Source organism: Ahaetulla prasina, chromosome 3 (assembly GCF_028640845.1).
Source record: "Ahaetulla prasina isolate Xishuangbanna chromosome 3, ASM2864084v1, whole genome shotgun sequence".
In the NCBI taxonomy this organism is placed as follows: domain Eukaryota; kingdom Metazoa; phylum Chordata; class Lepidosauria; order Squamata; family Colubridae; genus Ahaetulla; species Ahaetulla prasina.
Window position 1 is genome coordinate 161,123,005 of NC_080541.1, and position 27,050 is coordinate 161,150,054.

The 27,050-nt window shown below is 42.7% G+C and overlaps 1 protein-coding gene and 1 long non-coding RNA gene across 2 annotated transcripts; both read right to left on the reverse strand.

Moving 5' to 3' along the window:
- Positions 1-265: 265 nt before the first annotated feature.
- GADD45A (growth arrest and DNA damage inducible alpha) lies at positions 266-4,172 on the reverse strand. The gene is made up of 4 exons (XM_058178966.1): positions 3,708-4,172; positions 2,904-3,005; positions 2,039-2,258; positions 266-985 (listed from the first exon to the last, which is right to left on the reverse strand). Exons 1-4 carry the CDS (start codon positions 3,749-3,751, stop codon positions 872-874), a joined length of 480 nt encoding a protein of 159 aa, XP_058034949.1. The 5' UTR covers positions 3,752-4,172; the 3' UTR covers positions 266-871.
- A 12,008-nt stretch (positions 4,173-16,180) lies between these two features.
- LOC131196326 (uncharacterized) lies at positions 16,181-25,797 on the reverse strand. Its single transcript, XR_009154696.1, has 3 exons — positions 23,664-25,797; positions 20,819-20,964; positions 16,181-16,741 (listed from the first exon to the last, which is right to left on the reverse strand). It is a non-coding gene; the product is annotated as an uncharacterized LOC131196326 (long non-coding RNA).
- Between the last annotated feature and the right edge of the window lie 1,253 nt (positions 25,798-27,050).

Sequence of the window (27,050 nt, forward strand, 5' to 3'; positions counted from 1 at the left end):
AATTCACCATTTGCTATTTTTATTATTAAGTTTGGGGAAAAATATCTGTTCTATTTTAAAATCACAGCATATTCACGGCATATTCTCATATTCAGAGATGTTATGCTGTTACAACAAAACTTCCGAAGTATTGTGCAAAAAACGTTAAAAGCTAGGGCTTTCTCTGAACGCTATGCTGTATGACAGTCACAATCATGATCCAAGAATTGTTTCACCAATACTAAGGCTTTGTGATGCCTCTAGCCTAAAATGCAAAAAACAACCATTTCCTGGTGGTTTTTAAATGTTTTATTTCAGTGAACACAGTCCAATTTCAAACATTAAAAGGCAGCAGTTCAACCATTTTAATACAAGTGGTGCACAAAATCCCTAGCATAAATAAATCTTTCACTGGTCTCGCAAAATAATTTAATATTTCGTAGAAGAAAAACTGAAGAAATGGGCATGTTGAAACCAAAGAGAATAGTTGCTAGAGTAAACGAACCCTTTTTGGTCTCAAACGTGAAAGGTATTTAAAACAGAAACTAGGAGTTTCCTTTCTGATAATGCCAACTAAGCCCACTTGGTGGCTTCTGAAAGGAACTCTGCCACACTTGATTTCACAACCGTCTTGCAGAACTCTTAACTTCCTCTGGGAGTTCCTATTGCTCCCTCAACATGGCTTCTGCTTTGAGTCCATCATTGGCCAACCGTGCTGTCAAACATCCTTCAGTTTCACACAATGTGCAGTTCAACCTCAGCCCACTGACTTGACCTCAATTACTGTAATCCTTGTGTCAGGCTGGGGAATTACTTCCTGAGCAAATAACTAAAGTATCTTGAAACTTCAGTGCAATTTTTCTCTATTCAGTTCAGCCTTATTTGCCTGCTGTCACCGTTCAGGCAGATTAATAACGGGGACCCACTGATCCATGTAGCGGCTTTCACGGCAAAAGCAGATCAGCTGACTTAGGGCTGGATCCTTCCATTGAGAAGCATGTGGATTCTGCAAGAGAAAATGAGACAGAAAATGTTCACTGTCAGCACAAAGCAAAATGCTGCTGACAATAAAAGGGCCTATATATAAAAGACACAAAATGCTCTAAATAAGACTGCAATGCAACATTTATTACTGGGGGAAAGTTCAGCTTAATACTTTCAACTGATTTGTATAAAAACAGAACTACTTTAGTGATTTGAGGGAAAATTTATAAACTTTTGTTTAAAATATCCAGACATTCACCCTAATAGAGTTCTCTCCCCCCTACTCCCTCCCACTAGCAAAAGAGTTCTGCAATATAAAAAGTAGATTTAAATAAACTGTCTGCAGTATGTTTTGGTTAAAAAAAAATAACCAATCAATCTTTTAGTCCCAAGCTAAGCATTATGCACATACTTCACAATTACAAAAAATTATTTGCCTTTGCATGAACAGCCAAGTAACTGTATAAAGTATATTTGCAGTTCATGTTAAATAATGGATTGACTGACAGAAATATTGACTGAATTCCCTTATTGTAACTTGAATGTAAAAAAAAATTAAATATTGTAAACCTACTTCTTAAAGTATGACTTCTAAAGTTATGAATAATTTAGCAATCCCCAAATTACATCAAGGCCACAAACAAATTACTGCTAAGTAACAGTGACCAGTCTTTTAATCACAGCCAAGTGAATTATCTAATAATGACCTCTGAGCTAATTAGTAATGAGGAAAGACAAATATAGGCAGGGAGTTACTGTAGGAAGGTGACTCATGGGGTTGTACAATCCTGTTGTCAACAGGATGAAACATGTTTGTACAGGTCTTTGCTTTCAAGTGCTCAATAAGCAAAGAAAGAGGCTGTGATACAATTTGTGCAGAGGAAAAGGCTAATTAAAACAAAGGCACATGCAAATTCTCACTTGGAACCAGATGCAGAAAGGTAAGAATGCTGGAAATTCAGGCTTTTCCTTTGGCTACAATTATAGCTAAGTGGCAGGCCATGAAGAAACAACAGAAATTATCCTATCCCAGTAGGTTTTATACCCCCATCTCTTAAGGAAAAACAAAACTTACTGTTACTAGCACACAGTGCAAGTCTGCAGGCTGTTCAAGCCCTCCACTTGCCCCTAAAAGCAGAAGCTCTGCAAGGCGGCTTGGGTTGCTCACTCGAAGTATATTAATGTCATTTTCACAACAAAAAGCTTGAATCAGAGTGAAGTGAATTTGTAAAGCAACATCCTGGTTATCTTCCTCATCTGCTGCCAACAGGCAAAGCACCACATTATCTGGATCCCTGCAGGGATAAAACAATACAGATTGCATTATTCACAGCCTGACAAACAATAATAAGTGTGTTTTATAATGAGGAACTTAGACAAAACAGGAACTGAAGTCACGGAGCATATTACAAACATGGGAAATAATTCTGTCTGGGTATAAGCAGAAGCTAGGACATTGTCTTATATGGACTTGAACTTCAGATGACAGGAACTGGATTTTTAAATGCTCAGCATCCACAGTTCCAGCTTAGAGTGAAAATAAGGCAGTCTGGTGACATTATAGCATCAAAGCAAAGGGCACGTAAGCAAAACTCCTGATCAGCAGTTTCCATTAGCTTAACTGTCACTTGGCTCTTAGAACTCTTGCACTGTGGGTAAATAGGGGAGAGAAATAAAATAACTGCAAATGCAGAGCTTAATATGATCAACGTATCTGCATTTGGCAAGAAACTCAGGATTTTTTTTTTCTGCCTGCATAATGCATGTTCAGGAGCTTGCTTCCGACAGATCATCATCCCCGCCCTGATGTTTCCTGAGGTAGATCAATCAACCCATAAACACCAAAGTGCAGTAGCACCATGAAGAACCTGGGAGGACCGGGGAGTAGCTGTGGCTCCCAGTCAAGACAGTCAGGTACCAGCACCTCAATCTCCACTTACACGTTGAGTAGTTTGGCAGCCTCATACACCCCAACGGTGATGCTTCTCTGAGTCAGGGCTTTGCTCAGGACTTCTTCCAGGGCATCCCCCACCTTCTCCATGCTGGCAGTCCAGGGAAAGAAAGAAAAAAAAGTTTCAAAACTCAAATTCCAGCCAAAATGCCATCCAAGATCGCCATAATAATAATAATACAAGTAAGGGGGCCGTTTCTTTCCAGCCCCCTCCCCAGCCCCTCATCCCCCCACCCTATGCTGCACAACTCAAGATCCAGCAGCTGAACAGAAAAAGTCCTCTCAAGTGGAACCGATCAGCTCCTAAAAAAGCAGGGAGACGGAGGAGATCACGGTGTGTGTGTGATCATTTCTGCCGATTGGAGCGACCGCTGTCTAAACTTGTTCGCCTTATTCCTGTGTCCTGTCAGAAAAGGCCATGCCGCCCTCTTCTCTCCTCACACACACACAAGCACAAAAACGCTGCCTCCCCTAGTTTCTATTCCCACACAGGCGCAAATCTCCCTTCCCCGCACCGCCTCTTCCCACATCGCCTTCAAGCGTCGGCACCGCTTCCCCTTCCACCCACCCACTCTCCCTGCCCAGCTGTGAGGTGGCAGCCACGATCGCCGGCCGGCGGAGCAACAGGAGTGGGGTGATCTCCGCTGCAGCTTCCGCGCTGCTTTTCCCCCCACAGCCAGCCCCCCCCCCAATCCCCGTCTCGATTTTCCACGGTGCAAGTTGAACGCCTCTGCAGGCGACCAGCCGTTCCTTTCGGACGGCCAAACGGCACCCGCTGCTCACCGTCCCGTACCTTCCAAAAGCCTGATGCTCCCCAGCCAGATCTTCCAGGGTCATGTTGCAGCTGCAGGTCCCAGCAGAGAGGGACGGGAAGAGGTCGCGGGGATCGGGCGTTCTGCCCGGTTCCTCCTCCTCCTCCTCCTCCTCTCGCCTTCTAGACGTCCTGGTGCCTCTTTCTCCGTCTGCTTTCCCGCAAACCGACGGACTTGTCTCTTCTCCAGCAAGCCAATCCTCGGTTTCAGCTGCCGCCGGTCTCCTCGTCCTGTGCCGCACGCCCCTTTGCACTTTTGCCCGAGTCTCCTTCGCCCCCACGCCGCTTGCAGCCTTGCGCCGCTTTCGATCTAGTTCCCGCAACGCCGGACGCCTCTCGGCTGCTCTCCACCGCCCAGCTGGAATGAGGGACAAAGGATCCCTTGGGCCGGAGTTATCCTGCCAACCCCTAGCCAACCGTCTGGCGTCTCATTTGCATACCGCTGCTCTATTGGGCCATGCAAATAAGGCGGTGGCGCGTGCTCCTCCGCTTGACCCCCCCCCCGCCCGCGATTTCCAGTCGAGAAGAAAGGCAAGGGAGCTGTCAGTAACTTTCTCTGCCTTCGCTTAATGCTGATTGGGCCTTGCGGTTGCGAGGGGCGGCGCTTGCTGTGGGAGAGCGGGGGGCGGCTGGTTCCCCTCCTCCTTCTCGCCTGTCTGCTTCAGCTGTTTTTCCTGTTGGTGCGCATTCCCCCCCCCGCTTTGTTTTGAAAGGTGGGGGGGTTGTTAAGCGATCGAAGGGGAGGGATTGACGGTAAGCTTCTCTTTGCAGCCAAATGTTCTGCAGATCATCGTTTACAATAAATAATTAGTAGTAAGCAAGCCACAAAAGTCAGAGGGGAAGCCCATCGGCTGCGGAGAAGTTTGTTTCCCTCGGGGGCGGGTGACGCTCCTGGGCTGCCTGCCTAATGGTGGAATCCCTGCAAGCACTAAGGCGAAGCAGCAGACAACAGCTGGCTGCTTTTACCTGCACTCGGGAAGTAACCAGAATTGGACTTGGTTAATGCTGTGGATGGAAAAGGGAACTCCAAAAGTTCTGGAAGGCAGAGGCAGGTGTCTTCTGGTATATATGATTGTGTTTGCGGAAACACCAGGTGCAGAGCAGAACTCAACCTGAGTGTTTTTACTTAGTGGCTTAAGACCTACCCAACCACAAACTAGCCAACCATGTTTTGGTCTCGTGGGTTATGCCAACCCCAGCCCTTGCGGTTTACCTGTGATTCACTCGGGCTGGTGAATCCAGGCTCCCTTGTTCAGTTGTCATGTTCAAACACTCCCACTGAATTAAAGATGCCACCTCTTGTTGTTGCAGTTTATTTTGTTTATTGTTGCCCTTGCTATTGAACTCCTAAAGACATCATGGATTAGACAGCACACATGCCAAGATTATTAAAGGCAGCGACCAAAACAAAAAACAACATTAATATGATCTTAGGTCAGAACAAAAATATTGCATATAATAAAGTTAATAAAGACCAATGGCAGTATCCTAGACTGCATAATTAAATATCTACTCTTACGGCAAATGCTGGTGTATCCCAGGTTCGAGCTGCAAAAAAAGCTTAATTTGTGGCAACCAAGTAAATGATTCTCAGTCTTTGGCAACTAGTGAAAAAATGGCTTAAATTGTTTTGCCAGTCACTGCTTGTTTACCTTTTTGGCAATACCAAACCCTGAAAATAGCTCATATCCTGGAGAGAGGCCAGATGATGTCAACATGTTCATAATGGTATTCCACCATTGCAGCCTAGGATTGTCAGATATTAGAAAGGAAAGCAGTCCGGTTGGAGCCAGATGAATCCTCAGCCAAGCTAATAAAATAGCTTGCCAGATTTGCACTTCGATTCTAATTAGACCACTTGCAGCTTTCAAGGCTATGTTACAAACACTACTAGGAATCGGACCTCTTAGGAAACCTGATTGGATTTTTTCAAAAGGTGCAAAATTTGTGTAAGGCTTGTGCTGCTGATTCTGTAACCTTTTAATGGCAGCCAAATGAAGTTTCTTTCCTGTCTTCAAACTGAGGTGGCATTCCTGTATCTCCTAGAAGGCATGATTCGCTTGACCTTCTGGAAGCTTAGAAGACAACTACCGTATTTAATATCTCAAGCAGCTTGCTTCATTGTTTACCTTTATGTACACTGACAGCATATGCACCAAGACAAATTCCTTGTGTGTCCAATCACACTCGGCCAATAAAAAATTCTGTTCTATTCTAGACTAGCTGTGAACCTTAAATCCGTTGAAGAAAACCATTATTTTAATTTGGGGGAGTTAATAACCTGTTCAATCCTTCACCAAGATATGCCTCAAAAGAATCTTTATTGGGCAAGAACATTAGGGATTCTCTGGAGGTATGCCTGGATCAGTGGCAGAACAGGATCAGTAGTGCTTTGCCATGGATTACCCAATTTTCTTGTAGCAACAGTGGCTGTGCTTGTATGATGTGTCAGTTTCACAGGTAACTAAAACTTGCTGGACCCTAACTAATTGCCTAAGTTCTTATCTATACTGAACCAGAAAGTCATCCATATTTTAGTTGAGCATGTTCAAACTCAATAATACATTTTATTGTTTCCTCATTATATTTTTCTCTTACTCTTTCAAGAGGCTAAGGCTACTGAGTCCCCACTCCACTTAACAACTACTTTTTTGACTTCAGATATCTTTATTTACATAAATAAGTCTGGTGCAAACCACTTTTATGATTCTGGCAAGTTGAATCCAAGGGCAAGAGTTCTGAAGAGAAAGGGTGGGTCCAATCATGCCATGTTAATTGGTTTTTTGTTTTGTGCATGTGCATTCCTCATGTGTGAGAACAACATCAAGCAATGACTTGTAGGTATAAAAATTTGTCATCCAGAGCTAAGTACTGCAGACTCAATTTTTAAATTACGTCCAATATAATAACTAGTGTGGCCGTACGAACCCAATCAATGCATGCTTTCAGTTGTTGGATATTGCTTGTTTCTGTGTATGTGAAACCAAGCTATAGTTTGTGTCACCACAATTTTTTATGGGAGCTGTGATTTCCAAAGCAGAGTGGCTAAATTCACACAACACACCAATCAAAAGCCAATAAATTACATTCACATTCTTGTTTATCTGCTGCTGGTTCACTCTGTTGTTGCATGCATCAGTTTTCAGCAGGGACTCTGAGAATGTGTTATGCAACTCCAAAAATTCCCAGTTGTGAAGGCCAAGCTTCTTAGGATTTCTGGAAACTGCAGTTTCATCACACTTTTAGTGCATCACTAAAGGGAAAGTTGGTTTACAGTAGTTAAATAATGTCACTCACATCCATACAAATAAGAACACTATCAGAGTCTAAATACAGGACAAGTGGATCTAATTATTATTTGGCTGTTAGCAGCAATTTCTGTTAAGGCCAGAGTACTTTATCCTGAGAAACAAATGTTGATATTTTTGATGTATTTCAGAGTATCATATAGAATGGGAAGGCGAATAACTACTTCTGAAGCAGAATGGAAAGCCAGCATACTGTATTGTTAGTTTAGTATAAATTGTGTACTGGATGTGTTATTCAGTTGCATGGAAGTTAATTGGTATAGATGACAGTTGTCTAGAGTCACAATGTAGAGCTGAACAAAGGAAAACAATTATGATAACGGATCACTTCTGGATTGGAGAAAGGAAGGAGATGGTCTGTGTCAAATAAATGTAGGCTAGGAGCTGGTGGAGATCTGCTGTATGAATGTACATCTACAAAATAGCTTGCAAATTTTTCATCTGCTTTTATGAGACAAGGCCAAATTATAGATTTTAGGTTTCATAACAAAAAGGCATATATTCTGCCAATCATTGCAAATCTATTGGTTTAGATCAATGGCAGAGAGAACTTTGAGTTTATTTCACAATCCAAAACAACAATGAAGAAGCCCCCAATCAGAGAATAATCTATAAGGAACATGGTGCTGCAATTCCTGTTTCTTTATAACTGACCTTGTTTTTTTTAAAATAGAATAATTTTGCATGGGCATAAAAAGTGAATTCTGCAGTGTGTATTTTGGGATCTCCCTCCTTCCCTCCTTCCCTCCCTCCCCCCAATACTACATCCATGTAGTATTCCCCAATATTAGATACAACCATCATGTGGACAGCTAAAACAAAGGTTGGGAGATGGGATGATTTCATTTTTTAGCACTTTTCTCACAGAATTGCCTTGCATTACCTTCTGTACTTTTTATTGTATAGTAAGAATTGCTGTACTGGTGAAATGGGTGGCATAACAATTTAATAAATAAATAAAAATTGCAATCAATTCAGGATGTGAAAATTGTGCAAGGTACAAGAATAGCACCCCTTTTGCTGTGGTTATTTCCCTCATACAAATGGGAACCCTCACATGATAAGAGGCTTGGAGCGGCCTCTGGTGGGATATCTGACTGGAGAGTAAACAAAGTCAAGATGGTGGATAATCAAAGTCCCTCCGCTTTGCAGGCTTGCGCGTACAAAAGGGGCAGAGCTTGGATTGTAGAGCTATGACTGTCATATGGACTTTAATGGATGCTGCCTCCACACCTAGTTACTTGTCACAGCCTGGTTTATATCTCATATATAGTCCTCGTGATTCCTTCCACATGGTCCATCTACCATCATTGTCCCTGTATGAAGTCAAAGGGAGTGCAAAATTATGGGAATCCTTGGCTCCCCACCTCTGGTAACCTCTGATGGGTAAAGAATGAAAGTTCTGAGTTGCTATGTATGCAAAAGCATATCTGGTGATAGTAGAGATGGGTTTCAGCAGGTTCTGACCAGTTCTGAAGAACCGGTAGCAGAAATTTTGAGTAGTTTGGAGAACTGGTAGTAAAAATTCTGACTGGCCCCACCCCCATCAATGCTCTGCCTCCCAAGTCCCAGCTGATTGGGAGGAAATGAGGATTTTGCAGTATCCTTCCTCTGGAGTGGGGTAGAAATGGAGATTTTACAGTATCCTTCCCCTGCCATGCCCACCAAGCCATGCTATGCTCACCAAGCCACACCCACAGAACCGGTAGTAAAAATTATTGAAACCTACCACTGGGTGATAGGTTGGCTATTGCCTATCAAACATTGTTTACCAAATTTTACCAATCAAAGCAAAGTTAATAGGAGAAGCTTCTGCGAAACAAAGCATCAGTCTGAAGCATAAATGTATTTCCAACAATATTGCTGGGTCATAAATAGGATCATTAATACGCAAAGAAATATGGCTGCAGCCCTGCAGCCCTGTGCTTGTAACAGGCCCATCATGTGCTTTCAATATTCCATGTGTGTTCACTGATTCAAAAAGGTTGAAGATCCTTCCTAAAAGATATTAGGACTTAAAGCAAACTCCTCTCCCATTCCATTTTTCCTTCCATGTCAACATTCAAGTAGTAGAAATCATTGCCTGTGTTCACATCTTCTGGAGTATTTTGATTTCTTTCTTGGATGTACAAGCTGCATGTCTTGAGATTTTATTGAATGTCTTAAAAACCTGTATCTCATTTGAGCTTGTCTGGTTTTTAGCTAAAATTGTATGTATTCCTAGATGGTGGGGATGTCGGTGGCCTCATGCGGCGGCGATGGGACGCTTTCGGCGGCGATGGCCGGGCGGAGGTGGCCGGCGGCGGCGGCCTGCCTCGGTGTTTCAAGGTGGCGGACGGCCTGTTTAACATCTTTATCATCGTTCCCCCCCCTCCTTCTTCCTTAGTCCACCCCTGACTATTTATATGGGGTGGTGAACTGACTGAGTGAGCGGTTTTGTCCTCTACCGCACAAGGATCACCATTGACTGTTTCCCATCAGGACAGACTGGTCGTGGTCACTGTATCATCTGTTACCATCTTGACCGGCCCAGGATGGGCCTCCTGCCGGACTTTCTCTGTGATGCGAACGTTTACTGCGGCTGACCTTCTTGCCCTGCGAGATGCCCTCTCTGGGTTTGGCCTCCATATTATCGAGGGCCCACCTTGAGGACGGGCTTTGGAGCCCGAGAGGTGGCATGCTAAAAATAGGAGGCTTAGGGCTTTTAATTAGCTGTTTTAATAGATTTTTAAGGGAGTTTTAATGGGATTTTAAGGGTTGGGAGGGGGAGGATTTGACGGTAGGGGAGAGAACCCGTCGGGAGGGATCCAGCCCCTGTGCTTGTTCGCGACATTATTACATCTGGTCTGAAGGCGGGGGGGAGGGTTCTGTTCCAGGACTAGAGGGTTGTTCAATATGTACGGTAAGTGGGAGAGGCAGATATGGCGGAGGGGGGGGGGCGTATCGAGTGTTGGGAGCACGTGCTCGATGTTTGACGGCGATCACGTGCTCCGGCCCCTCAGTCCCTACCCGTTCCTCAGGTGGCCATGATCCTCAGAGCCTGGATCTTCGGTTGATGTTATGTAATGCCCGGTCCGTGGCTAATAAAGCCCCCCTGATTTGTGATCTTATTCAGGGGGAGTCCGCGGACCTTATGGGCATTACGGAGACCTGGTTGGGTCCGGAGAGGGGGTTCCCCTCGTTGAGCTGTGCCCTCCAGGTTTCCGGGCATTTCATCAGCCGAGGGCCCAAGGTAGGGGTGGGGGGGTGGCGGTTGTCATTAAGGAAGATCTGGAGCCGAGGAGGCCACTGTTCCTCAGATTGCCGGTTGTGAATCCCTCTATGTGAGGTGGGGCCATAGGAATCAGTTGGGCTTGTTGATCGCGTACCTGGCTCCTTGCTGCATGACCACAGCCCTGCCCGAGCTGTTGGAGGTACTTGCCTCTGTGGCGGTTGAGACCCCCAGACTTATAGTCATGGGGGATTTCAACTTGCCATCGGCTGGCTTGTTATCGACTGCAGCTCGGGAGTTCCAGGCTTCCATGACGGCCTTGGACCTGATTCGGGTAAATGATGGCCCCACGCACATGGGGGGAGGCACACTGGACCTGATTTATATCTCTGGACAGTGGTTAAATGATCTGGAATTAGATGATTTAGTAACAGAACCGATGTCATGGTCCGATCATTTCCTCCTTCGACTAGACTTCCGAACCGCCATCCACCATCGCAGGGAGACGGAACCTATACGGTGGTTCCGTCCCAGGCGCCTGATGGACCCTGAGAGGTTCCTGACGGAGCTTGGGCCATTCCCTGAGGATCTGGCCCACGGCACGACTGAGGAACTAGTTGCGGCCTGGGAGCGGGCCGCGGCTGGGGCCTTGGACCGTGTCGTGCCTTTGCGACCTCTGACCCGGCGCAGATCTCGTTTGGCCCCTTGGTTCTCCGAGGGGCTGAGGGAGATGAAACGCCGGAGAAGACGTCTAGAGAGCACCTGGAGGTCCAGCCGTTCCGAAGCTGATCGGACACTAGTTAGGTCCTATTCTAGGACCTACCTAGTGGCAATGAGGGAGGCGAGGCGCTCATATGCCTCCACCGTCATTGCGTCAGCAGATAACCGCCCGCCGCCCTGTTTGGTGACCCGCCTCCTCCTTCATCAGGAGGTGCGGATGACCCGTTGCAGGGACGTGCTGAGGAGTTTAGTGGTTATCTATACGATAAAATCGCTCAGCTCCGGGATGGTCTGGACCGAAATTGGGATGATCCAAGCGAGGGAGAGGAGACACGTCTTGTTGAGTCCATTTGGGATGAGTTTGACCCTGTGGCTCCCGAGGACGTGGACAGGCTGTTGAGGAGGCTTCACGCCACTACATGTTTACTGGACCCGTGTCCTTCCTGGCTGGTACTGGCCACTCAGGAGGTGACACGAGGCTGGCTCCAGGAGATTATCAACGCTTCTTTGTTGGAAGGGGTTTTCCCTGCCGCCTTGAAAGAGGCGGTGGTGAGACCCCTCCTCAAGAAGCCCTCCCTGGACCCAGCTATTTTGGGTAATTATTGTCCAGTCTCCAACCTTCGCTTTGTTGCGAAGGTTGTAGAGAGTGCTGTGGCGCGACAGCTACCCCAATACCTGGATGAAGCCGTCTATCTAGACCCGTTCCAGTCCGGCTTCCGACCCGGGTACAGCACGGAGACAGCTTTGGTCGCATTGGTGGATGATCTCTGGAGGGCCAGGGACAGGGGTTATTCCTCTGCCCTGGTCCTATTAGACCTCTCAGCGGCTTTTGATACCATCGACCATGGTATCCTGCTGCGCCGGTTGGGGGGATTGGGAGTGGGAGGCACCGTGTATCGGTGGTTCTCCTCCTATCTCTCTGACCGGTCACAGACGGTGTTGACAGGGGGGCAGAGGTCGACCGCGAGGGACCTCACTTGTGGGGTGCCGCAGGGGTCGATTCTCTCGCCCCTTCTGTTCAACATCTATATGAAGCCGTTGGGTGAGATCATCAGTGGCTTTGGGGTGAGATACCAGCTGTCGCTGATGACACCCAGCTGTACTTCCCCACCCCAGGCCACCCCAATGAAGCTGTTGAAGTGCTGTCCCGGTGCATGGAAGCCGTACGGGTCTGGATGGGGAGAAACAGGCTCAAGCTTAATCCCTCCAAGACGGAGTGGCTGTGGATGCCGGCACCCCGATTCAGTCAGCTGCAGCCGCGGCTGACTGTTGGAGGCGAGTTATTGGCCCCAAAGGATAGGGTGCGCAACTTAGGTGTCCTCCTGGATGAACGGCTGTCGTTTGAAGATCATTTGACGCCATCTCCAGGGGGCCTTCCACCAGGTTCGCCTGGTTCGCAGTTGCGCCTTCCTTGATCGGGATGCCTTGTGCACGGTCACTCATGCGCTCGTTACCTCTCGCTTGGATTATTGTAATGCTCTCTACATGGGGCTCCCTTGAAGTGCACTCGGAGGCTTCAGTTAGTCAGAATGCAGCTGCACGGGTGATAGAGGAGCTCGCGTAGCTCCCATATAACACCGCTCCTGCGCAGACTGCACTGGCTGCCTGTGGCCTTTCGAGTGCACTTTAAGGTGCTGGTTACGACCTTTAAAGCGCTCCATGGCTTAGGGCCTGGGTACTTACGGGACCGCCTGCTGTTACCACATGCCTCCCACCGACCCGTACGCTCTCACAGAGAGGGACTTCTCAGGGTGCCGTCCGCCAAGCAATGTCGGCTGGCGGCCCCCAGGGGAAAGTCCTTCTCTGTGGGGGCTCCCACACTCTGGAACGAACTTCCCCCGGGTTTACGCCAAATACCTGACCTTCGGACATTCCGTCGCGAACTGAAGACACATCTTTTTATTTGCGCGGGGCTGTCTTAAATTGAATTTTATCAAATTTTTAAAATTTTTATTAACTAATTTTAATTGGCGTTTTTAGCTCACTTTATATTTTAATTTTCAGGCCAATTTTAAAATAAGTTTTTAAATTGCATTTTAAATTATATATTGCACTGTTTGTTTTATTTTTGCCTGTACACCGCCCTGAGTCCTTCGGGAGAAGAGCGGTATAGAAATCAAATAAATAAATAAATAAATAAATAAATATTCAATCATTTAAGTGTGTTCCTAAATATAGTCTAAGCTATATAAACTACTGCCAAATATAATCTAAACTTGCCTCCAGAAGTTGTGAATGCTCCAGCACTGAAAGTTTTTAACAAGAGTTTGGACAATCATTTATCTGAAATGATATAGGGTTTTCTGCCTGGGCAGGGGGTTGGACTAGAAGACCTCCAAGGTCCCTCCCAACTCTGTTATTCTGTCTGTGCTGTGTATCTGTTACATGTTCACATCTTTACACTCCATAGCCAGATAGATTTCTTCAAAAGTATGACTCATACATTCAGTGGAGCTTTCTCCACTAGATAGCTATGCCCAGAACTACAAATGAAGACTGCAACCTTACACAAGTTTATTCAGAAGTAAATCCTGTACAGTGAAACTTACTTCTAAGTAAGGTATACAGTTTTGTCTGAATTATTACAGAAATATGATGCATCAATTTCACATATTTTTTTAAAAAAATTGTGCTGGTGTGGTGAAATATGAGCATCAACCGTACTATTTGACATTTGAAGAAACGCCTTCTAATTAAATCCATTCCTTCCCTTTTGGACCTCATCTGGCGTCTCCATTGTGTTTTCCAGTTTCATAATTGCATTGGCAGAAGCCAAATGTTCTGCTTCTTCTAAGAATCCTGGTTAAAGAGAAGCAAGGAAAGCTGGCATGTGAAAATTCAGAACAAGTTTGGAGAATGGTAAAATATTGGTGATTGTTAAAGCTCAGAGTTATTGCAATGTGGGCCAATGTGACTATATTAAAACCTCATTAAAGATGTGGATTAAAAAGAATATAGTAAACACCCCTAACTTTAAAAAAGGAGTAGGCCAGTGGCGAGTTGCTCCTGGTTCACCCAGGTTCCGGCGAACCGGTAGTGGCAGTGTTGGGAGGCTCTGCCCACCAGCCCAGATGTCATCAAAAATGATCTGTGCATGCAGATCATTCAGGAATTTTTAAATTTGGGGGAATTATTTTTCTTAAATTTTGTAAAAGTTTAATATTAGGACAGACAAGAAACCATGTAAGCAAACAAGTTACAAAATAAGGCTACTTCAATCTTTTAATGCCCCTTTATTTCTAAATTTATAAAATACTGTACGGTATTTGAATACTTCTACTATTTAATTTTCTAATTAGAGATAGCAGAGAGCAATCCTGTATAACCCAACACTGAATGTGACAAATTTAAGCATATATGCTTTGGTTGGTAGTTGATTTCCTAGCATATTTTTAGACTTGATTTCACTTAAGGAACATTATCAATTATTTAAAAAAATTAATATAAGATTTAAGATTACAGTGATCGCAAGGTATCTTTTGTCTAGTATTTCAGTGCATGCTTATAATGACCAAAATGTTTAATTTGCTTGAAAATTTAAACCAAGACTGGGCAAATATTCATAGCAGGAAGTACACCTAACCTTTTTTGAGTGGTGAGTGATGCAAAATAGGAGATTTTCTAGCAGAAGCTGATTTTGGAGAGAATTATGGGGTTTATTTTATTTTCTGCAATATGCTAAAGCCTATTCTAAAGCATATATTATATGTTTTTATTGTTTCTCCCAACATAGCTGGAATCACATCATCCATTTTCAGCAGTGTAGACCACCAGCTATATGGAAGGGGACTAAGGGCTGAACTTGCCCCTGGGATTTCAGATTTCACCCCCATCTCTCTGTCCATTGCCTTTTTGGGGATATGACAGCATCTCCAATATAGAATTTCTAAGAGTCAACATATTTTTCAACATATTTTTCAATACTTCAAAGAATGCTTACTATAAAGGACTTGTGAAAGAAAGGATTTCAGCTAGTTATCTATAAATCTACATTTATAGATAACTAGTTGAAATCCTTTCTTTCACAAGTATTGTATTTATCTGAAGGAACTGCAACCCTCAGTTTCAAACTTAGTATCATCTCCAGAACGGAAAAAAAAATAGATAAAATAAATTAATTTGTTTTCATTATTATATTCTCAGCTAAGTTTAAGACACTTAAAGAGATAGTCTTTATGCTCTTCTGAAAACAGTGCTCTAGTGCACTGTGCCTTAATGTTCCTGGTTTATGTCCATTTTGGGCCCAGTCCTCAACCATTATTGTAAGTCTAGATTCCTATGTGAAATGCTGGAGCTGTATAGGGCTTAGGAAAAGTGTTTTTCCACTGGTGGGAACCCTTGAGAGTTTTTGTTATGATGGCATCTTAGTATTTTATCATTCACTGTTCCATTCAGTTATGAGCAAAAGGATGGTGTCATGGTAATTTCCTCCTATTATAACAACTTCAGTGACTTTGTGTAACTTGCCAAACAAGTAAATAGATCACATGGATCGTACTGTTTGTTATGGCCTTCCATTCATCAGCTGGATGAGAACACCACATAGTGCATGTAGAGTTTCCTCTTTTTTGTGGACAACAGCAGTGAAGATGCTTAGGTTTATCTCCAAGTTGCTGCAATCTACTGCTTTGTGCGTAGGTTCACATCTCTGGATGTACAAGAAGGAATATGGTATGAGAGTTACCAAAAGTAGATTCATTTCTGGGAGAAAAATCTTCAGTTGCTAGACAGCCCAACTCAAAAAAGGTTGCCAGTAAATTTCCTTATTATCTGAATAATCTTTGTATGAGCCTTTGGAGATGACAAAGGGTTTAAGCATTTGGGTTCTTCCAGAGAGAAGAATTCCAATATTACCCATCAAAAGATGCTGTACCATGCAGCAGTTCCATCTTTCTTCTTTTTAGTGGTGAAAAAAAAAAGAGAAATGTTGAGAAAACATAAAAAGGAAAGACTTTGTTTCTCATTCTCCTGCTCCTCACGTTCTTCTGTAAACTAGAATTAGTGAGGGGCTCATCCTCGCTCACTTCAAAGCTTTCCTTATTGAAGCAAGGATAAATGCCAACGTTACAAAAAGAAGTAAGATGATTTATTTTTATTTATTTTATTTGTCACAACAGTATTTATAATCATAAGCAGTATATATAATCATAAGCATGAAATAACTATATGATATATAAGCATAAATATAATCATAAGTATGTAATAACTATATGAAATACAATCAAAGGGAACATTAGGACAGGATCGGTAGGCACGTTGGTGCTCTTATGCACGCCCCTTACAGACCTTTTAGGAATGGGGTGAGGTCAATAGTAGATAGTTTTTGGTTAGGGTTAGGGTTAGATGATGGAGAGACAGATCTCTTTGCTAAGTTTTCCCAACTCTAAACATGCCCTGACCAACTGATCCCAAATTCCTATAATTTACTCTTTGGTAGGTCTAGCAGAACTGGGTTCTCAAAACTTCAGATGATCACCAGGTAGGGGAAAAAATTAGATTCTTCTGATCCTGGTTAACCAGATTATTTTTGCAGCCCAAATCTGAGACACCTACTTTTGATGTCTTTTAGCACCACTTTGGTTTTTTTTTTCTTTGTTTTTTTTTTTTACACAGTCACATCCTGAATTTCTAGTATTCTCGTAAATTGATGTAAAGGCTCAGGCGAAAGCTATGATGAGAAACTTCGTACTTGTGTTGCAACAGGAAGGGAGAAGCCATAGCGCTGTTGATGTCACCAAGACTATCTTGAAAAGCAAGGTCCATTTTCACAGACTGAGCTATGGACAGAGCAATATTAGCCACTTGCAAATTTTGATTAGTGCAGTTCTTCAGTGAAGGGGAAAATAGATTACATTTTGATCCAGTTTTTTGATTTCCAAGAGTTTAACCTTAAAAGTGTGCGAAGGCATACAACTTGTCCTTGACTTTCCACAGTTCATTTAGTGACTGTCCAAAGTTACAACGGCCCTGAAAAAATAACTTATGACCATTTTTCACACTTACGGCCTTTGTAGCAGCCCCATGTTCATATGATCTAAATTTAGACGCTTGGCAACTGGTTCATACGTATGACCATTGTTGTGTCCCAGGGTCATGTGATCCCCTTTTGTAACTTTTTGACAAGCAAAATCACTGGGGAAGCCAGATCAACTTAACTGTGTTATTATCAACTGTAGTAATTCACTTAACAACGATAGCAAGAGTGGTCATAAAATGGGGGCAAAACTCATTTGACAAGTGTCTCATTTAACAACATAAATGTTGGGCTCAATTGTGGTCATAAGTCGAGGACTACCTGTATTTTGCTTAAGTTCACACATTCCGAATCCATTGTGCTGTGGCTTGGTTTGCTTTGAAGTGTCGTGCAACTCAAACATCGTGGTTGGAAACCAGCCTTTGTACCCTAATAGAGGGATTGGCAATTAAACAGCCTAAATGTCATACTGTGCCCTTCTATTTTCAGGACCCTCGTAGTTCACTCTGATTTTTGAGTGGCAAAAACCATCTGGACAGTTCCTTTCCAAGTTTAGGTGGGAAAGAGATTAAAATTATGGTGGAAGCTTTAAAATGCATAATTGTATCAGAGCTTGAACTACATATATAAAGACTTTCTTAAGTTCCTCACATAAATTTCCCAAATATGTGATGTTGCCCTATTCAGTTGTGTCTCTTTGTCTGCTCCAAAAATTCAAGGCAGCCCCAAAGGTTGCCAATCTCTACCTTAGCACAATGTGTGAACTCGGCCAATTGTGTAAACCATGGCTTGAACCAGTGGTGAAATGTAAAATTTGTTACCACCGGTTCTGTGGGCATGGCTTGGTGGTGAGGGGGTAATGTGACTGGGTGGGTGTGGCCAACTTTTTTTTTTTACTTTTAAAAGCATTTTTTCTATAGCCTCTTCGGCTAAAGAGGTTGTAAAAAAATGCTTTTAAAAGGCTCTGAGGATCCCAGCTGAGTTGCCTGATCGTCAGATGCTTTTGTTTTCTTTTAAAAGCATTTTTTTTGCCTTTAAAAGAAAAAAAAAGCCTCTGACGATCAGGCAACTCAGCTGGGATCACCAGAGGAGTCTTTTAAAAGCATTTTTTCTACAACCTCTTTGGCCAAAGAGATTGTAGAAAAAATGCTTTTAAAAGCTTCTGACGATCCTAGCTGAGCTGCGTGATCATTAGAGGCTTTTTTGTAACTTTTAAAAGCATTTTTTGGCTGAAGAAAAATGCTTTTAAAAGTTAAAAAAAAACCTCTGATGATCACGCGGTTCAGCTAAGCATGTGTGGGGGGGGGGCAGGGATTTTTGCTACCAGTTCTCCGAACCACCTGCCGCCATCGCTACCGGATCGAGCAATCTGGTCTGAACCGGGAGCATTTCACCCCTGGCTTGAACCCAGTCTTTACATGTTACGTGCAGTTTTCTTAGGAGGAAGAGATTTGTGACTTCTGTGGGGGTTTTCTTAATCCCTTATCCCTTCATCAACTGAAGTAAGTGTGAACATATGACAACTAAACTAAACAAACCCCAAAACATTTGTGAAGAGCCCTTATCTACATATAGATTTAGCTCTGGATATTGACTGTTTACTCAACTGACATTCCAGGTAGATCCGGCTTATGATACACATTGCATCAAGATACAAAGTTCCCTATAAATTCCACAATATGAGTCAGCGTTTTCTATTATCGGTGAACGTCCAAGGAGGAAAGGACATTAAGAGCAGATTTTTCTCCTGCAAGGTGAAGTAACTTATTTCTGTCTCAGCAAAATAAAAGGACAGAAATACAGACTGCCAGTCCTCAGCATGACAGATATGCTGTGTTTCTTGCTTTATTTGTACAGGAATGCTGCAAAAGAGTTTCATTCCTTTAAATATAAAATTGGCGCATGAAAAAAATTAGACCTTTGTTAAATCACAAAACTGGGTAGTTTTAGACAGTTCTATTATGTCACGGGTGTCAAACTTGGGGCGTCACCTTGCCGTCCCATGTTTGATGACGTTTTTCCCCTTTGTGGAGCAAAGGTGGGTGTGGCCTGCACGTGACGCATCCAGCCTATGGGCCGCCAGTTTGACACCCCTGTAATTATGTGATAGACCCCAGAAGATAACGGCGAGGCATCACGTGTGGTGAATTTCCTTCCTGTTTGCTTTGAGTTCAGGCCTTCAGGAAAGAAGCAGAAACTGGGATATACCGCCAAACCTTCCTGAGTTTTCACCTGCTTTTTAAAAAAATAGCAAGTAATAAAAACAGTATAAAAACTAATGCAAACTAAAAAGAACAAAAAGAAAAATAGGAGGTGCAGAAAAGAAAAATAATAATATACAGGTAGTCCTCAACTCACGACCACAATTGGAACCAAAATTTCTATTGTTAAGCAAGGCGGTTGTTAAGTCAATCATGACCAATTTTACAGTCTTTTCGTCATGGTTGTTAAGCGAATTGCTGCAGCTGTTAAAAGAATTGCATAGTCATTAAGCGAATCTGGCTTCCCCACTTGAACTTGTTGATCAGAAAGGTCGGAAGTTCAGCGGTTCGAATCCCTAGTATAGGTCTCCTGCGTGAGCAGGGAGTTGGACTAGATGACCTCCAAGGTCCCTTCCAACTCTGTTACTTTCTGAAATTTCTGCCTGATCGCCATTTGCAACTTTTCCAGTTGCAGATGGCAATCAGGTGAACTGTTGTAAATACATGCCAGTTGCCCAAATTTTGATCATGTTATTGTAGGAATCCTGTAATGGAAGGGAGATTTATCCTGCATGGTAGAAGTGGAAAGTCGCCAAAAAATTTTCGATGCAAATACCATAAATACACTGATTCAAAAGATTTTGAAGGCTAACATACAATTGAAACCAGAAACTTTTCTTTTTGGACTAATGGATAGACGGCTAGGAAAAAAACCATGGAACCTTTTTTCTTATATATGACAAGTGCAGCGAGATTACTAAATAACAACAACAACAACAACAACAGAGTTGGAAGGGACCTTGGAGGCCTTCTAGTCCAACCCCCTGCCCAGGCAGGAAACCCTACACCATTTCAGACAAATGGTTATCCAACATTTTCTTAAAAATTTCCAGTGTTGGAGCATTCACAACTTCTGCAGGCAAGTGCAGATATGGTCAAAAGGGGAAAAGTCTGACTACTCAACATAGAGGAATGGCTGCTGAAGATGATGGCCCTTGTGGAAATGGCTAAATTAAGTTCATTGATTACAAAAAAGACAACATCTACATTTATGACTGACTGGAAACCCCTTATAGACTCCTTGCGTGAAACAGGAAAAAAATGCACTTAGGATTTGTGGTTTTAATGATAAGGGGAAAAAAATTCAATAGTAGTAAAAGTGAGTTTTTTAAATCACATAATCATAAAGATAATGTTATTATCTTTTCAGTTATTACCTGCTATAATGTTTTTATCTTTTCTTCTTGTACTTCTCTTTCTCTTTTACTTTCTTCATTTTTTTATTTATTATTCTCTTTTACTTTCTTCATTTCTGCATTACTTTATGTTAGTTTTACATTCTCATTAAAACTGTATGTTCCTTAGCCAATCATGATGTTCCTCCACCTCTCTGTGCCTCCTAATTCAACTCCAGATTGCTAAAGTCAGCCTCAGCCCTCTGGACCTCCAGCCTGGATCTTGTCTAGCAAAGAACTAAACTAGTTTTGTTTCTGAGCCATAGCTGTGCACGCTCCAGTGGGCATCATAATTGTAGAGGGAGATGTCCAAAGAAGGGCACAAAGTAAGGAGAATCCAAATATAAGGAGCCTGAATCTGGTGCCACTGCTATGAGTTGTCTACTCAGCTTTACCCTGCTGAACCTCAGCATCTTCCTCAGAAGAAACAGAAGAATTACTCACCGATTCACCCAAACTGGATTGAACCATCCCCGATAAAGGCGACATCCTTGTTCTTGGTACGAAAGCTGCAACTTCTGCAAAAGGTGGCAGCCAGGAGACTGAATGGGACATTCGACCATGCACGACGGACAATCGGCTACCAGGCCCTGTTCAAGTAGACAGGTAGTCCTCGACTTAGAATAGTTCATTTAGTGACCGTTCAAAGTTACGACGACACCGAAAAAAGGGACTTATGACCGTTGCAGCATCCTCATGGTCATGTGATCAAAATGCAGAGGCTTGGCAACTGGTTCCTATGGTATTTATGATGGTTGCAGTGTCCCAGGGTCACGTGATCCCCTTTTGTGACCTTCTGACAGACAAAGTCAAAGGGGAAGCCCGATTCACTTAACAACCGGGTTACTGCTGGCTGCCTGCAATTTGGCAGTTCACCTCTCACCAGGCTCAAGATTGACTCAGCCTTCCATCCTTTCGAGGTGGGTAAAATGAGGACCCAGATTGTTGGGGGCAATAGGCTGACTCTGTAAACCGCTTAGAGAGGGCTGTAAAGCACTGTGAAGTGGTATATAAGTCTAAATGCTATTGCTACTAACTTAACTGCAGTGGTTCACTTAACTACTGTGGCAAGAAAGGTTGTAAAATGGGGCAAAACTCACTTAACAAACGTCTTGCTTAGCAACAGAAATGTTAGGCCCAGTTGTGGTCGGAAGTCGAGGACCGTCTGTATAATGCCCAAAGCAAGTTGGAACTGTAATGCTGACCAGTTGCACGTCGTAGACCTGAAAAGTCATTAAAATAATCTGAAGCTGTCTTGCTGCATGTGCTGTCACTCAAATTGAGCTTTATGGGGCTGGAAAGTCTCCGGAACACTCTGCTCGGAAACCTGTGAAGTCTCTACTTTCCTGTCCTTGTGCACATCTCTCCAAAAACATACCTCTTCACTCACTGTCCCAGTGCAAATACAGGTAGTCCTCATTTAGCAACTGCCTCGTTTAGCGATCATTTGCAGTTACAACTGTATGATGAAAAAGTGATCTGATGACCAGTCCTCACATTTACGACCTTCACAGGTCGTAAAGCAAAGGAAAGCTAAATTAAGATTGGAAGTACAGTCACAACTTCACTTAGTGGGCTGCTTTGCTTATTTACCGAGTTGCCAGTCCTAATTGTTGCTAAACAAGGAACATTTACATTATGGATTAAAATTTCACCCTTTTGTTATTAACAGCAGCTGCTTGCAATTACTGCAGGTTCAAGTCCCACCAGGCCCAAGGTTGACTCAGCCTTCCATCCTTTATAAGGTAGGTAAAATGAGGACCCAGATTGTTGGGGGCAATAAGTTGACTTTGTATATAATATACAAATGGATGAAGACTATTGCTTGACATAGTGTAAGCCGCCCTGAGTCTTCGGAGAAGGGCGGGATATAAATGCAAAAAAAAAATAGGAACCATTTTCAATGTATTGGTTGCCAATTAATCATTTCATTAATTCTTTATATACCATTTCAAGATGACAACATGGGAAACTGTATGTCTGCATATCTCTGTCTGTACACATACACATTCAACAGTATAAACATGCCTTAAAAACTAGCTGGTTTTTTTTTTTCTCCACTGGATTTGTAGTCATCTTGTGAACAACTTGGCTTATTGTTGTGCAAACTTTCAGCCAGCTTAATAGGTATTGCTTTCCTAAGGATTTCAGATTGTCTTGCGGTTAACACAGCTGCTTTTGCTTTTAAAATGTTTTTACTGTTTGCTATAATTAGTGGCTGACAGTTTTAGATTAGTCAACGGGTGGCTCCTGCACATGATCCTGACATGTTCAAAATGCACATCCCTACATAACAACTTCCTGCTCCAAGAAGCCCCTCTCATGGAAAGCTCTTTTAGGGGGGCCTCTGGTCCCTGTGAAACAATGTGATTTTTGATAGATCGGAGCCCTGAAGCTGAAGCCAAAAAAATTGATGACTAGGGCAAACCGCAGGGCAAGGTGGAATTGCATAAGAAGCGCCCTCTCTCCCTCCCTCCCTCCCTCTCTCTGTCTTTGGTTTAAAGCCAGGTCAGTTGCAAGAATCTTGGAGACACAATTTGATACTCAGTGCTTCAAGGAATTGGTGAAAGGAATGCCAGTGGCCTGAGTACAAGTAGCCCTCGACGTACCTCAGTAATTGAGCCCAAAACATCTATTGCTAAGTGAAACATGTATTAAGTGAAATTTTAACCCATTTTACGACTTTTCTTTCCACGGTTGTTAAGTGAATCAATGCCCTCGTTAAATGAGTAACATGGTTGCTAAGTGAATCTGGTTTCCCCATTGACTTTACTTGTCAGAAGGTCGCAAAAGGTGAACACATGACCCCAGGATACTGCAACCGTCATCAAATACGAGTCAAGCTGCCAAGTATCTGAATGTTGATTACGTGACCTATGGGGACGCTGCAGACGCTGAATCAACTGTTGTAAGTTGAGAACTCCCTGTACACAATTCATTACATACAGCTTCAGCTAAAATAGAGAGGGAATGTGCACCCCTGGATGGCTGGAATGGCTAATGTGGATCAGAGCTGATTACAGGAACAGATGCACAAGACTTGAAGTGGACTCCAGGTTTTCTAAGGTGATGGGGAAGAGAGCAGTCCACATACCAGCAGTGAAGAGAGGAAGCCGGAAAAACAAAGGCATAGCAATACTTTCACAAAATGCCATTTGGGTTTAGATTAGAAAAAGGAATCCAACGTTAAATTCAACTCCTTTGTCTCCACAAGTTGTTTCCTGCATATTTCCTGGATATTTATGATCTGAGCTTGTCTCATCAGATTCCAGGGATTCCGTATGCTCACCGTCTGTTGGTTGTTATTGCTTCAGTTTCTGAAATGTAATGCCGTGGCGCCATCCATGTCTGGTTAGCAGAAGGATTTGAAAGCTGCCGTCATGTGTGTATTTGTCCCTGGCACTCAGCTCCAAGTAGGATTGCTCCTCAGGAGGAGAAAGGTGCGATGGTGTTGCCTTTAACCCATGCTCAGAAACTTGCTTTCTCACCTTTGCAAAAGCTGGTTAGGGGACAATATTGGATCATGGCTTATCTATAACCTGCAACAAGCTTACCCACATTTCATGAGTGGGGTCCTCCCTCCCTCACCATTTTTATTCTGCTGTTTTTCCAAGAAACTCGGGACAGCATACAAGATTTCCAAAACAATGTACATTAACAATTTTTTGCATTTGTGATGCAGTCATCCCTACATTTGAATCGATTCATTGCAATGCGAGAGGCTGTACAATATGCAGGATTGCAAGTTTTCCTGTAATTCCTTGGCAAAAAAGACTTGTAAAACTTGTACTGACCAAAGGACCAGCTTTTAACTTTTACAAGTGGGAATTCATTACCGCTTTCTTTCATTGTACAACCAGGTGAGGTGTGCCAACAAAAATGGAGTCATAGTAAAAGATGGATTTTGTTTAGCATCCTGGCAGAAATGAAGGGTTTGGCAAAAGCAGATACTAATGAAGGGGCAGTTTTGTCTCAGAAACAAACCAAGAATATTTGAGCATGCTCTCTAGTCACAGAAAAATGACTGGTAGCTTGGGAAAAAACAAACACCAGAATACCAGTTGGAGGAGGAGGAAGGAAGGAAGTATCCAGCTTGGGGAGAATGAATAAAACCCAGAATAGAAACTGACTGGTTATGAAGCTATTCTGCAAGATTTTGTGGCAGTTCTCAATTTCTTGAATCTATGACTAACCACAGTTTTTTCAATAGCCACAATGGCTGGATTGTCACATAAGATTAACCTATAAAACATAATCACAAAACAGAGCAGCTGTATTTACACAAGCAGCTGCATTCACACAAGTTAAACTACAACCAAATAAAACTCATGTTGAGGGTATGGATTAAATCTATTAGAAATCATATTTTCAAAGCAAAATTTTGGGGCCCCAGTGAAACATGCATCCTGACATCTTAGTGCAAACTTACAGATGTGAATGTTGCAAGGTGGGTATGAAATCTGAGGCTCCTGTTGTAATGCCGCAGTACACATTTCATCAGTCAAGCAGCATTGAGGCTTTCTGCCGATACCTTTGCGTTTATGTGAACTGTTTCAATCTCAGCATTTCAAAACTCTTGATGAGACAATTGTATTTAAATTTCAGGCAGAGCCCCCCCACACCCCATCAGCCCTGGCAGCAGAGCTATTATAAAAGGACATTGGATCAATAGTTATTTAATTGATGGCACTCTACCTGCCAGGGATGTGGAGAAGTATTTGTGGACTGCTGTGTTGTGCACCAAATAATTTTGTCGTCTTGCAGTGCTTGCATCTTGGAATGAACATGAATCTCTCTGCCTTAGAGCCATCTTCCACTCAAGTAAAGAATAGGGATCACCCCAAGTAATTGAGTTTGTTCAGTCTAAACCTTCCATTTGCCATTTCAAAAGCAGAACGATGTTTTGCACTGAATGACATTTTACACACTGCTCACAAGTTAACAGCTTTCTAAAGAGGGAATGGTATATGACTATCATAGGTTCAAAGGCTATTTTTAAAAATAGAGACCAGAATTGGAGAAGTTGTAAAATGGCACTCTAAGTTGTATAATAGCAAAGTCTTGGATGTTTTTCAAAAGTTCTTTCTAATCTAAGACTCCTTAAAGAAGGAAATACGATGTACTGGAAACAGTTTGGGTTCTAATTACCGCCAATGCTAGAAATAAGGACTTCATCTGATTTCCATATTTTAAATATCAGTAGACTTTGAAACTCCTGAGATGACGAGGTTCACCATCTTTGTAACATTAGACCCTTGCATAGGATTGGTGACAGGACATTCTCCTAGTGTTCCAAAACTTAGATGTGAAAGTTTTGTTGTAAAAGATATATGGATTCTTATATAACTTAAACCCTTCAGCCAGGATTTTGGGACTACATTAAAAAAAACCATCTCTTTTATTCCAAACTAAAAACAGCATGAGTGCTATAAGATTTTGGTTGAGGAAAAAGAAAAATAAAGGTTTCTGATTGTTGGTAATTGCATAGACTTGTCATGTGCTAACCTTGGCAACAATACCAAAATGATTCATCTGATATGTTTGCTTGACTTCTCGGTCTAGCCTACAGCCGTGCTGCTATTTTGACAATTTCAACATTTTGTCTCCTGTTTGAGTCTATATTATATTTTGCAATACTTTGGTAATTAGTAGAACAATTCCATAGATGAGCTAGATCGGGAGGATTAGGCTAAAATGGAAATGCATCTCCAACATGGAAAGGAATTAAACTGGTGAGGAACTACTGGTATAGTCCTCAGTTAAAATCTTCTGCAGGCATAAATGAATCCCATTTGGTCTTCTGGTTAAGGTATCAGGCTAGAAATCAGAAGACTGAAAGTTCTAATCCCACCTTTGGTATGAAAGCCGGCTGGGTGATTATGGGCCAATCACTCTTTCTCTCAATCCAACTCATCTCACAAGGTTGTTGTGTGGAAAATAGGAGGAAGGAATTTTTAGGTATATTTGCCACCTTGAATTATTTACAAAAATAATAAAGGTGGGATATACATACACACACATAATGCATTTTTCATGTATAAGCTTCAATGTTATGGTGTGAATTTTGTTCCAGTTAACACATGTTTATTTTGGGAATGTTGCATTATTTCATACGTTGATGTACTCTTGGCAAAACACAGTAGGCCATCACTATTTATTCCCTGCAATGGTGCAGAGGCTAAATATAATCCAATGCATTAGTTCCCTCTGCCATGATAAATGTAAATTTCGCATCAATATCCCCTTCTCTCATCTCCATTTCCATTTGACTATGCAAGTAGTGTTATTGCATTTTTATTAATATGCACCTCTTGCAGTTTCCAAGTTGGCTGTAAACAGAGACACCTTAACATTTCCAAGTCATAGCAGAACTGTGCAAGAGAAACTTCACCCGGGCAAATGTATCTCTAAAACGATTCCCGCTGCGCGCTTTGAACCTTCCCTAAAAGAAGCAATGCAAATATTCACTATTCTGAAGAATTTCATGGACACCCCCCCACACACCTGCCTCTGAACTGCACTTCAGAATAGTTTTCAAAAGCAATTTCAAGTAGATGCATCAGAGTCATTCCTAAATGCGGCAGTTGAATAGGCTACTGGACTACAGTGAGCTGAGCCTAGGCCCCTGTTGCATCTTATGAGAAGATCTGATGTGATAGAAATGAACAGCTTACTC

Excerpts from the sequence above, each read along its gene's own strand:
- GADD45A (XM_058178966.1), bottom strand. The coding sequence starts at position 3,751 with ATGACCCTGGAAGATCTGGCTGGGGAGCATCAGGCTTTTGGAAG. Across the intron at positions 3,006-3,707 it reads GAGCATCAGGCTTTTGGAAG|CATGGAGAAGGTGGGGGATG; the intron begins GTACGGGACGGT and ends CTGGACTGCCAG. Across the intron at positions 986-2,038 it reads TGCACTGTGTGCTAGTAACA|AATCCACATGCTTCTCAATG; the intron begins GTAAGTTTTGTT and ends TTTCTCTTGCAG.